Source organism: Arachis hypogaea, chromosome 12 (genome assembly GCF_003086295.3).
Source record: "Arachis hypogaea cultivar Tifrunner chromosome 12, arahy.Tifrunner.gnm2.J5K5, whole genome shotgun sequence".
Lineage (NCBI taxonomy): Eukaryota > Viridiplantae > Streptophyta > Magnoliopsida > Fabales > Fabaceae > Arachis > Arachis hypogaea.
The window spans coordinates 36821507-36835500 of record NC_092047.1 but is presented as its reverse complement, the minus strand read 5'-3'; the positions used below and the strand labels follow the sequence as shown (position 1 = coordinate 36835500).

At 39.9% G+C, this 13994-nt stretch overlaps 1 protein-coding gene across 1 annotated transcript; it reads left to right on the top strand.

Moving 5' to 3' along the window:
- The first annotated feature begins 7778 nt into the window (after nt 1–7778).
- Nucleotides 7779–8203, top strand: LOC112729963 (uncharacterized). Its single transcript, XM_025780091.1, has 2 exons — nt 7779–8028; nt 8112–8203. The coding sequence occupies exons 1-2, from the start codon at nt 7779–7781 to the stop codon at nt 8201–8203; spliced, it is 342 nt and encodes a 113-aa protein (XP_025635876.1).
- Nucleotides 8204–13994: the final 5791 nt, after the last annotated feature.

The window sequence follows — 13994 nt, the reverse complement described above, 5'->3', positions numbered from 1 at the left end:
CCTCAAGTGCGCGTTTGCCATGGAGGCCGAAAAGTTCCTGGGATTCATGATCACTCAAAGAGGAGTGGAAGCCAACCCCGAAAAAATGCCAAGCTATTCTCCAGATGAAGAGCCCGGGTTGTATCAAAGACGTACAACGACTTGCCGGGAGTCTAACGGCTTTATCCCGATTCCTCAGAGCATCGGCAGCAAGATCCCTACCTTTCTTCAATCTAATGAGAAAGGGAATGACGTTCGAATGGACCCCAGCGTGCGAAAAGGCATTCAATCACTTCAAGGAGATCTTAGCGGCACCACCAGTTCTCGGGAAACCCCGGGCCGGAGAACCGCTCTATCTCTACCTATCAGTAACCGAGGAAGCGCTTGCCGCAGTAGTCATTAGAGAAGAGGGGAAAACCCAACAACCCGTTTACTTCGTGAGCAGGGTCCTCCAAGGACCAGAAGCGAGGTACAGCAAGCTGGAAAAACTAGCGCTGGCGCTCCTAGTCTCTTCCTGAAGGTTAAGACAATATTTCCAGAGTCATCGTATAGTCGTGAGGACGGATCAGGCGATTCGCCAAGTACTACAAAAACCTGACTTGGCCGGCAGGATGATGACCTGGGCCATCGAGCTCTCCCAATACGACCTACAATATGAACCCCGACATGCAATCAAAGCCCAGGCAATGGTAGACTTTCTGGTGGAAGTGACGGGGGATCCCCTCGAGGAAACGGGCACACGGTGGAGGCTCCATGTTGACGGGGCCTCCAACCAAACGTCCGGGGGAGCAGGGGTCATCTTAGAAAGCCCCGCAGGGGTCATCTATGAGCAATCGACTAAGTTCGAGTTTCCAGTATCAAACAACCAAGCAGAATATGAGGCCCTCTTGGGCGGGCTGATACTAGCCCGGGAAGTCGGGGCGACAAAGATCGAAGTATGCAGCGACTCACAGGTTGTCACCTCGCAGGTGAACGGAAGCTACCAAGCCCGGGACCCCCTCCTGCAAAAATACTTAGAAAAGGTTAAAGAAATAACGAGACAGTTCCAAGAGGTCATCGTCCAACACGTCCCAAGAGAAAGGAACACACGGGCAGACCTCCTGTCTAAGCTGGCAAGCACAAAGCCAGGGTCAGGTAACCGGTCCCTTATCCAAGGCATGGTGAAGGAACCGGCGGTCGCCCTCCACTTGACGAAGTCGAGCCCCTCATGGCTGGACCCCATCACCAACTTCCTGGAACTCGGTAAGTTGCCTGAAGACGAGAAAGCAGCCAAAGCTTTAAGAAGGGAGGCGGCCAGATATGCAATCATACATGGACAGCTATTCAAAAAGGGACTCAGCCAGCCCCTATTGAAGTGTTTACATCCCGACCAGATGGATTACGTGCTTAGAGAAGTCTATGAGGGGTGTTGCGGACACCACATCGGGGGCAAAGCACTAGCAAGGAAGCTCATCCGAGCAGGATACTACTGGCCGACAATGATGAAGGACTCAAAGGAATTTGTCAAAAAATGCATAAAGTGTCAACAAAACGCCAACTTCCACAAGGCACCGGCCTTCGAGCTAAACTCTCTAACGACCACTCGACCTTTCGCACAATGGGGAGTCGACCTCCTAGGACCTTTCCCGGTCGGCCCAGGACAAGTCAAATACCTCATTGTCGCCATTGACTACTACACCAAATGGGTGGAGGCTGAACCGCTGGCTACGATATCGTCCTCCAACTGCCGGAAGTTCATATGGAGGCAGGTGATAACCCGTTTCGGTATCCCGGAGGTCGTTATCTCAGACAACGGGACCCAGTTCACAGACAAGAAGTTCATGGAATTCCTCTCTGGCCTAGGGATAAAGCAAAAGTTCTCCTCGGTAGAACATCCCCAAACAAACGGGCAGGTAGAGGCCGCAAACAAAGTCGTCCTTCTTGGTCTAAAGAAGCGCCTAGACAATAAGAAAGGAAGCTGGGCTGACGAACTCTCCTCCGTCCTATGGTCTTACCGGACAACCGAGCAAAGCGCTACGGGGGAAACTCCCTTTCGCCTAACATACGGGGTCGAGGCGGTGATACCAGTCGAAATCGGCGAACCGAGCCCCCGACTACTGCTCGCGGGCATGAGCGAAGCGGTCGAAAAGGACCTGATTGAGGAAACAAGGGAGATGGCTCACCTAACAGAAACAGCGCTGAAACAGAGAATAGCCCTGCGTTACAACGCAAAGGTCCTCAAACGAGATTTCGAGGAAAGGGACCTCGTCCTGCGACGCAACGACATCGGCGTCCCAACCCCAGGGGAAGGCAAGCTGGCGGTAAATTGGGAAGGTCCCTACAGGGTAAGGGAGGTACTTGGCAAAGGTGCTTACAAGCTCGAAAGACTCGACGGCAAGGAAGTGCCCAGAACATGGAATGCGGGTAGCCTAAGAAGGTTCTACCCATGACCAGACGATTCGCCGACCTAAGAACCTAAAGAAATAGTAAATACCTGCTTTGTTTGCATGACAATCTACCTTTTTATCTTGTCAAATATTCACCATATTGATTAATTTGCTTAGCTAACGATTAACTCATACTTGTCAAAAAATTTTCGTACTTGTCTACCTCTTCCCTACGTGTGCCGCACACGAGCGCGCCTTAAAACGGCAAACCGGGATTGATCACCCCGGGGGCCATCTTCGTTACGGCCAAAGCCAACTGCGACGACAACACGACCACGGCAATCCAAGCCATAACTATCATAAAACGGGAAAACGGGCGCGAGCCCCCCAAGAGAAGTAACGACAACAAATACAACAAACGGCAACCCGGCCAAACGACCAAATAAGTATAACTTATAAAGAGTCAAAACAAAAAATGAGCAATAAGTTGTTCAACAAACGCGTTACAAAATATCCTAAGTTACAAGACCTCACTTCCTCGGCATGTCAACAATCTTTCCATCCTGGATAGTCTTGAAAACGCCAATTGACGACGTGTCGAAATCAGGAGCTGCGATCCTCAGCTGAGCCTTCAGGGCATCTTCGGTCATCGAGATGGCATTCTTCCCTTGCTCCTTGGTCACCTTAAGCTTCTTCTTAAGCTCAGCGGCTTCAGCTTTAGCGGTTTTTGCCTCCGAGACGGCCTGCTCCCGCTCTTTTTCCAAGGCGACAACCCGACCCTGAGCGGCGTTCAGCTGACCCTCCAATGTCATCTCGCGCTCAAGAAGCCGGGCCACGGTCTCATCGGACGCCTTCAACCTCTCTGCAACAAACGACGACTTCTCCTCAGCAGCGCTAAGCTTTCCCCCATCTCGGACAGCTGACCCTGGAGGAGTTCAACTTGAGCCTTGAAGTCATTGTTCGCCTTAACAGAGGACTCAAGCTTCCTCCGGAGCGCCTCCATTCCCGATAGCTCGAATTCAGCCTTCCGAGCTATCACGGCCCCACGAAGCAAGGTGCGATACATCCACCTCGCCTGCCCGGATAGTTCGGTCTCGTGAAAATGCTCCTCTGTCCCGGGTATCAGTTGGGAATCAATAAATTTGGTAGCATCAAAGTTCCTTTCCATTATGGTAAGGGCCCCTTCCGGGCTGGAAGACATCTTTCACTTTTTGGGAGTATGGATAAGCTCCACGTCACTATCCGGCTGGGGGGTGAGAGTCGCGTGCCCTTCAGCGGACCCTTCCTCACGAGTAGGGGAAGCCTGGCCCCCTGCAGCCTGTTTCCCCAACACGTCGGTATCCTGGGGAGAAGGCACAGCCTGATTCTCCTTCTCCCCTGAAGGACCCCCCGACTTACCGACATCCTTCTCTTCGACATTCTCGTCATCACTTGCCTCAAAAAAGGTCTTCATCAGATTCTCAAGACCGGTCACAGTGGCAGACATTTCCACTGCAACAAACAACAGGCACGTTAGTCGTTAGATCGGAAAAAGAAAAACAACGATAAAAAAAAAAACATAGGCAAACAAAGAAGACAACTCACGAATATAGCTCCTGGCGGCCTCCCGTTCACCCATAAGAAGATGTGGGTTCACGGGGTTCTTTTTAAAAATGGCAAAAAGAACGTCAGCTATTTGCTTATCTACAGCCGACAACCTCTTGTACGTCACCTTGATGAAAGGATTCAACCCCGCACCAAAACTCCAATAAGTCTGGATAAGGCGCTCCCCCTCTAACGACAACCAAAAGGGGTGACGACCTTTGACGGGACGAACCTTGAAGTACTTATCTTTAAAACCATGGTAGGAGTCCTCAAAAAGGCCAAAAATTCTCCTACCCTGGGTAGAACGGAAAGAAAGAAACCCTTTTCTCGCCTTCCCCTGTTTGGAGGGGTTGGTAAGGTTGAAATAGAAGAGGAAAACGTCCACCGACACCGGCAGCTCCAAGTACTCGCAGACCATTTCGAAGCAGCGGATCGAAGCCCAGCTGTTCGGATGAAGCTGAGACGGGGGGACGGATATCCGGTTCAGCAGCGCCATTTGAAACTCGGAGAACGGTATCCGAACGCCAACTTGTGTGAACATGGACTTGTAAAACCAGATCCAATCGGGGACACGAGGGGAGTGAAAGTTGAGCTCATAAATACGCTCATGGGGGGTAGGGACAATGGCCTCGTAGTTAGCCTCTTTGTCAGTCCCCCACACAAGTAGCTGGCTTGCCGGAACTCGGTCAACTCCTCCAAGTCCATCTGGTTGGGTGAGCTCCTTATATCGTCGGTCACCCAGGCGTACGGGTCGTAGGCTGTGCCAGTTCCTGAAGACCGGGAAACGATGCGAGGCATACCTACATCGGGGTACCACTCCGTTAGACTATGAGTTCGGGAGTCCACAGAAACCCAGAAACTACGCCTTTTCAAACTTAGATCATGGCCAAGAACAGTTAAAAACTACACCTATCACGCAAATCACCTAAAACCTTCCCAGGAATGGTACCCCTCCCCTAGTTCGTCTACCCCACCAATGGAAGGCCATTCAGCAAAAGTAAACCAAAACATACAAACAGTAACTACTGCAACAGTGAGGCATAATATAAACATGGGGGGAGAAGGATCAAGAAATTACCTGAAATGGAGCACGAAACTGGAGTGTAAAAGAGAGGCACAAGTTAGCCCGAATAGAGAATCTTTGGATGTCAGGGAGAAAAGAAGATGAAAATAGCAAAGTGGGAGGAAGAGAAAGAAAAACTGTTTAAAAACCACCATGATAAGCGCGAAAGAAGGCAAGGGCAAAATGGTCTTTGCGCGCAGGAATTTTTCAAATCATTACGAGCATTTAATGCTCAGCGCGAAGAACGAAGCGACGAACGAACGCCTCAGCAGACCAAGAGACACGTGCACCAGAGACGCGTCTCTCCCACAATCAGCCGACTCGACGACGACGCACGAGTAAGGAAATCACGCGCCACCGATCGTCCTCGCGACCATCACTAGCGCGTCGGGGGCACTGTTACGGCCCAGCCCAGGACTCCTGCGGGTCAACCCGACCCGAGCTTCACCCGGCCCAGCTACGCGCCCTTCAACCGACCCTGACACGCGTCCCATACAGCTCACACACAGCTATGGGACAGCGTCCCTGAAAATATGGGCCTGACCTCCAGAGGGGCCTAGGACTGACATGTATATAAGGGGAAGAATGGCTCTTCCCCCAAGGTACATCACATTTCTCACATCACCCCTCTTTCTGCCTACACATTGTCTGACAAGAGCGTCGGAGTGTCTTTGCAGGTGGCACCCCCCTTTCCCCACTCAAAGTGCTCGGGACCTCGCACCATTTGGACCGGACGACAGTGACCAGACGAGCCCCATCATCACTCCGAATCCTGACCCGAACCGTCCGGTAGCCGACCTACCGAACAGAAACGAAAGAAAAGAAGAAGAAGAAGAGGAAGAGGAAGAGGAAGAAGAAGAAGAACGGACCTTGTATTGCGTTTTTGGGATTCGTTAATTAACTTGTAAATAGGGCTTGTATGCAGAGCTTTTCTCTTTAATATATTTTTTTTTAGTTTTTACACTAACAAAGATAATAATTATAGGATGGAGAAAATATGAGTACAAAACTTTTAATTAATCAAAGAAGCTCCGATCCTTATAAAAGCTTTATATATATGTGCAATATCTACATGCCTTGAGCTAAATGGGAAATGTTTTCTTATTAAGATCCCAAGGTTTTATCCAAATATTTTAAAGATAATTATTAAAATTTTTAAAGCAGTAGCAACTTTTTTGAAAGAGACAAACTTCGAAACTATGATATCTTAGACAGAGATTTACAAATGTCGATTCAGTTTGTAAAATTTGTGATATTTATCTGTATCTATTTTAAAATTTGTAGATATGATCTTATTCGTAAATAAATAAATTGGAGTGCAAATTTTAATTATGTATTGCCAATCGAATTTGCAGATTTGCATATCCAAAAAAAGATATATAGAAATAAATAAAAATATATATAGTCTTTTCTTTCCGACCGAAGAAATTGCTTATGTATGTTGGATTTTTTTAAATAAAATAAAAAAAATACATATTTTCTCAAACAAGATATTTCTTAAATAAAAAATACATATTTTCGTCGCACTCCTGAATTCTATATAAATTATATAGAGTTTGTCACACTCCTCGAATTATATGATAAATTTTCAAGATAAAAGCATGTCTGCTGGAAAGTAGATCAGAGAAGTACAAATATTCTTGTTTATTTTTTTCTCTTACTGTTGACATTTTCTCTACGATGTCAAAGAATCAATTGTTATTCTTTCATCACGATGGTTAAATAATATATGATGAAGAAGGTTCCATCGCTTTTAGATCGGGACAACCGATAATTACCTATATGACACCGGAAGTCGACAGTTTAACAGCTTTGAAGAATTTGATATTGTACTCTGTTGGGCAGCAAAAGACAAAAAGGGTGAAGAAAATTCACTACAGATATCCAACTGAAGTAGATGGCAGTTTGTTTTATAAAAGGTATATTACAGCTGTATTGTCTTTGTCATTATATTTATCAGACCACGGTTGTGAGAAATATTTTTATTGTCTTGAACTAGGTACCGTTTGCGCGACGACGAGGATGTACGGCTTATAAGATCATGGCACAACCGATGGACAAATGTTCATCTATTGGAATTATTCGTGTATCTCGTTGAGGTGGGTGGCCGAGGATCATCTACAGATACTGTCGATGATAGTCCGTTGAATGGAGCTGTTAGACGAACTATCAGAAGGACTATCGTGGATCTAAATATGCCACCTGAGGGTAGTCAGGAGGGGTCTAATGTTGAAGTTCGTAATGTTGACTTAATGGACAACAGTGTTGAAAGTCATAATGGTTCTGCTATCAGAGATCCGATGATAGAGGAGTATGAAGTTAACCCCGATGACGGAGATGATGCTGATGAAAAACCACCTGAAATTCCTGATGATGGTGACGAGGAAGAAGAGATGTACTACTACGGTGACACACAATTCGCTCTGACACAGCTTGCTATTTCTCAACCATATGACCGGCCAGATCATTTCACGAGATTGAATCTCGATGCAATGACTTCGTATTGGTCGTTCACCCAGGGAGGCCCTGAAGAGGATCAAAGCAACGAGTTTAAGGTTGGACAACAATATAAGAACAATGAAGAAGTCATGTTGGCTGTTAAGTAGTATAGCATCAGGAGGGCTGCGGATTATAAAATAATAGAAAGTGACCAGTTGAGGTACAATGCACAATGTATCCAGTTTGGATCCGGTTGTAATTGGAGCATACTCATATCGTATCGCGAAAAGTAAGAAAAGTGGGAGGTTAGGAGATACACTAGGCCTCATGCTTGCATGCAAACTTCAATGGGACAAGACCACGGTAGGTTGGATTCGAAGGTGATTGTGCAACACATTTTTTCGATGGTCAAAGCCGATCCAACAATCAGCATCAGGGTTCTCCAAGGAGGTGTGGTGAATCACTTTTGTTGCAAGGCGTCCTATAGAATGGTTTGGCTTGCAAAACAGAGAGTCATTGCTAGAATATATGGCGATTGGGAGGAGTCATACAACGAGCTTCCTCGTTGGTTGTTTGCTATGCAGATGTACTTTTCTGGTAAGATTTATTTCAAGTTCGGTTAATCACTATTAAACAAAATTCATAGTGTACAATATTTAAAACTAAATATGTCTCTTCAGGTACTTGGGTGCAACTGGTGACTCAGCCTTGGCCTGGTTCCACCGACATTGTCATATTTCATCGAGTATTTTGGACGTTTTCACTGTGTTGAGGCTTTTAAGCATTAGTGATGGCCATAGCTCAAGACAGTAACGCAAACAACTGTAGGAACCACTCGCCGTGCCCAAACCGACCATCCAACCTGTGCATGTCGTCAATGTTCAGTGGCCTGGTCAGAATGTGCTGCAGGCCACCGAACTGATGTACTACCCTGTCCACCTGATGCCACTCGATGATAGCGAAGCAAAGTAGAAGACATACAACTGCCGCTGAGGCCTCCGCCTCAGCTATTGCCGGTAGAACTAAACCAATCAGCTGTGGGTCAGCATACGGCGTCCAGTCAACCTATTCACAAAAAGCATATAAATGACGACATTGATATTTCAAATCAAACAGGTATTAAAGTAACTTAAACTTAAATATGTAAAAATTAAATATTTATCACTTACATTCAGCATCCCGATCCCGTTCGGCGTACGCCTATAATGCCTAAGCCTACTCTCGCCTCTGGCATTGTCCGGCTGGTACTGAACCTACCTACAATGCCAACCACAATATTATTTTATCACTCAATTTAATTAACTAAGTAATAACAATATGAAGGGTTATCATAAGTATTTATAATACCTCTCCATCAAGAAAAATCGATGAGTATCAAAGCCGTTGGGCCACAGTAGTGGAATATGATGATAAGCCCAAGACAGTAGCAAGGTGATGCACCCACCCAAATTGCACTGACCATGCTCCGTGCACCCGAGAGTCAGATGCATATGGGAATAGGAGACCCCCTATCAACTGCATGATGTACCATCTCGTATACCTCATCAGGCGCTCTTCTGTGGCGTCTTGCTCCAGCTCTCAACAAATTGTGTTGTAGAACCAAGTGAGCTTCACAGTCCACTTCGTCTGAGACTGTCTATCATCTAGGTCGGGAACAACACCCAGAATCTGCTCACATAACTCCTCAATGGTGCGTCCTTGATGGTGCTGCTCCCACCCGCCAATGCATCCACTCATAGGATCACCGTCGATCTTGAGTCCTAGGTGATAGGCCACATCCTGCAGGGTGATAGTCATCTCCCTGCACGGTAGATGAAACGTGTGGAACTCAGGCCTCCACCTCTCTATCAAAGCCGAGGCAAGCGCCCAATTGTGCTCGAACATGACCATATAGGCCACATACTCAAATCAGGCACGTTTAGGATATGGCCTAATTTGCTCCGACGGCCGTGTCATCAAATTCTGCCTGGTGTGCAAGATCTGAGACGCCTACCAAACGAAAACAAAAAATAAGAAAAAACCAAAACGGCGAACACATAAAATAACAAGTTCACTGCTTATTAGTTACAATAACATAAAAAATAGTTAAAAAAGTGTACCACTCGATCAAGCCTGCCAGCAATGTGCTCAGCATGATCCAACCTGTACATCTCACCCTTATAACCCAGTAACTACTGCTCCATCTAAACATAATCTAGTAAAACGAAGTCACACACACTGAACTCAGTTCCTTTTACGATAACTAAATTAATAAAAAAATATATTTAAATCCGAAACAGCTTAAAACCTTGGTAATTAACTAACTTAACCTAATTAATTATTCAACTAATTACCTTCTGATTCACAACTTAAACTAATTAACATGTTATAGACAATAAACAACAACTATACTTAAAAATAATAACATTAAAAATTTAACTAACATAAAAATAGTTAACAGTAAGTCTAACTAATATGTAAACTGTAACAACCTACCACACAGAGCTTTATGCTTAAGCCGTAAAATAGAGGTGGTGTGGTATTACGACCTTTAAAATAAAATATATACATAATATTGTTGAAAAGGATACAGTATACGAGGAGTCTTGAAAAACGGATAAAGAAAAAATCACAAAATAAAAAATGCAACACTCAGGAAACAAGATTACTTGCACGCAAAGAAACTAAAGTTCTCAAGCATAACTAAACAGAAAACAGAAAATAGTGGTCGCGTATGCAAGCTGTGCAGAATCAGCAAAATGCTGAATGCTGCAGAATTCTTAATTTTTCCCTCCAAAATTCCGACAAGCATAAATTTTTCGTTTTAAAATATTTTCACCCATTCTTCGAATGGCGTAAACTTCACGGCCCCAATTTTCATATGAAACAAGTTTGAAACCATTTGGAGATCCGGAAGCCAAGTTATGGTTCGCCGAAATTCGGCCAAAAATCGATTTTACACAAAAGACTTCAAACCTCAATTTTCTTCGAACCTAAACTCATTTCCATAATTTTATACCTAGATTCATCACAATATCATATCATAGCACACCAATACAACACTACATCCTTCACATCACACCACCTTCAACCATACTTCATATTTACACAAATTCAATCCAGTTTCCTCATTTTATATCAACAACATTAACATATATCCATTTACTCAATATATATCATCATATCTTTCTATCATTCACCACCAACTCACCAATTAACATACTATTACCAACATAAACAACAATCATCCAACACATATTCAATTCACATCATAATCATCATCAAGGGTGCTAAGCGTCGAACATTTTCATTTATTCCAACCTATCCTACGACCATCTAGCCTAAGTTTTTACAGAATATTATATATTAAATACGTGAAACCTAAACCATACCTTGGCCGATTTCCACGTATTTTTCAAGGCAACCTACTTAGGCAAAAACGCAATTCCCCAACACCAAAAATCCAGCTCTAGCACCAACCTAAGCTTTTCCCAAGGCTCCAATGTCCACAATTCAAGCTCTAATATGTACATATATAAACACCTAAATTCATATTGCCACATATACATACCCAATTTAATTTCCAACACGCTAAATCAAAGAATTAACTAGGGTTAATGATCTTTACCGTACTCAAGTGCCAATTAAGTAAGAGTGAACGTTTTCCTCAAACTAATCGGATCCTATAACATAGAAGGATTGAAAATCTCAACACATGTACTCATAATTTTTGAAAATCAAGGGGTAGAGAAACTGGAGTGAGAGTGAGGCTTACCTATAAAATTTTTCCGATAGATTTGTAGAGCTCAATGCGGTGGTTGCGTGACCGCAAACAGTGCAGCATCGGAGCTCGGAGTGAGGAGATATGGTGGTTTGAAATGGATTTTAAGTTTTGGAATCCTTCCTCTTCCTCCTTGTATGTTTCAGCGTCCTTGGCTGAATGAGGAAGAAGAGGACCCTCCTCTTTTAATGTTATTGGGCCAATGGGTTGGACCTTAGGCCCATTTTAGTGTCAAAATTCTCGTTTTAATTAGCTCTATCCTATTTTACTATAAAATTTACATTTTAAATCTCCTTTATTAAAATTTAATTTATTTGTTAATTATTTGCTAATTTTATGGGGTTTACATAAACAGTAAATCTATAACTCTAACTAACATGCAACCTATAACTAATTATTTTATCTAACTAACCTATTATTTACTAAGCTACAAAAATTAACTCTAACTAATCTATTATTTACTGACCTGGAACTAAAAATGTCGTCAGCAATAAACTTCATCGGCGTCGAACCGACAAAAAAAAAGATGACCAGAGCAAATTTGAAAGAGAGATTGAAAAAGAAAAGGACAAAAACAAATGGTCCTACTGGATTTATATACTCTGCTGAACTTATCATAGAGTTCAGGGAGATGCCCTGAACTCTATATAAATTATAGAGTTCCGGAAGGGGTACGACGAACTGAATAAATTAGATAGAGTTTAGGGGTACGGCAAACTTGCTCTTATTACAAAAAAAAATATATATATATATATATTTTAAAAAATAAAGCTAAAATATCTTATTTGGGGAAATATTTATTTTTTCTTTTATTTAAGAAAAAAAAATCCTATGTTTGTTCGTACAATAATTATGTAATTTTATTATATTATGTTTAAGTATTTTTTTATTTGGTTTAGTTTTTAATTTATATTATTATTTATTTGTTCTTGCATCAGAATATTGGTTAATTAGATTTGGTTGTTTTTATTTATATTTAAATGATTAATCATATGTTTTTAATTATTTTATTTTTATTATTTAAAAAAATATTGTTTAATAATAATTGGAAAGTAAATAAATATAAAAGAATAAAAAACGATTTTTTATTTTTTAGTAATCTAATTTTTAAAGATATTTTTAATATTTGATTTTTGATAAGTAATATCCAATATTTAATCCGATCTGCCAGATCATATAGAATATGAACCTAAAAAATGCGGATATTGAATCCGATCAAATTTAATGATTTTAGTTGTAGATTGAATCGAGATTTTGGTCATATTTGATCTGATTCGATCTCCTATACTCTAATTTTGGGGCTTCTTTGTATGAGCTTTTAAAAAAAAATTTTTTGTAAATACTCTTTTTTTAAAAGATCTTTTAAAAAATAAAAAATGTTTAGATATCTCATATAAAAATATCTTTTTATTTATTATGTTTGAATACAATAATATAAAAATATTTTTTGTTTATCTATTATATTAAAATATCTTTTTTTTAATAAAGAATATCTTTTTAAAAAATATAAATTATAAATTCTAAAATTTTTTTCTAATTTTTTTAATACTGCTATTTTACTATTAAAAATTTTCAAACATACTAAAAAATAAAAAATATTTTTTATTAAAAAAATAATTTTTTAACTTAATAACACCCAAATAAATTTTTAATATATAATCAATATATTTAAAATTTTAAAAGTTACTATATTAAAGACTTCAATAAACATTATTAATTTTTTTCATAAAAATAATATGCATACACAAAAAAATCAATTATCAAAATAATTATCGTGTATTTATATATATTTGCTAGCATTGACTCACAAGTTTTTTTCCAACTAAATAATCAGTCATCCAAATAATTAAATATTATAGAATAAAATAATTAACGGTATAATAGACTAATGATTAAATATGTATTTATATGCGATGACTGATAGGTGACTGATTTTTTTTAGAAAGGTAACATGATTGTTTACTCCAATTTAAGTACCAATCTTTTGTATCTTTTTAGAAATAATTGCACCTACACTTAAAATTATTCTTTAAAATTTTATACAGAGAAAAATATGTTTTTTTAATGTTTTAATTTTTTTAAAAATTTTTAAAATTTAGTTTTCATTTAATTTTATTCTTTGAATTTTTTATTTATGTTGAAATTATCACTAGATATTAATTTCATCTAAAATATTAAAAACAAAACAAAAAATATACAAGAATAATTTTAAAACAAATTAAATATGTTAGGAAAAAATTAAATATATTAAAAATATTACGAAAAAATTAAATAAAATTAAGTATTAAGTATTAAGAATATTTTTAGAATAAAAACTACAAATATTAAAGAGAAAAGACATACTTTATCTTTTCATATTTTATGTGTTTTTTTATTATATAAAAATTGAGTTTTTGCACTTAATGATAGAATTGATGTGGTATGCTTCTGAGAGTATTTTTTGATTTTTTTTAACTCATTGAATACAATTCATTACAGTAAATTAATTATATCAACTAATTAATTTAATTAAATATTTAAATATCACACAATTTATTATAACTTATATCAATTAATTAAAGCTAAGAGAGTATTTTTCTATTTATTTTTTAATTTATTAAATCCAATCAATTGTAATAAATTAATTATATCAACTAATTAATTCAATCAACTATTTTCTAATTTATTTTTTTAATTCAATAAATCAAATAAAATCAATTATACTAATTATTTGTATCAACTAATTGATTTGATTAATTCTTAAAAATATTTATATTTAATTTGTTTTATTTATTTAAAACATTAATTATAACTAATCAATTAT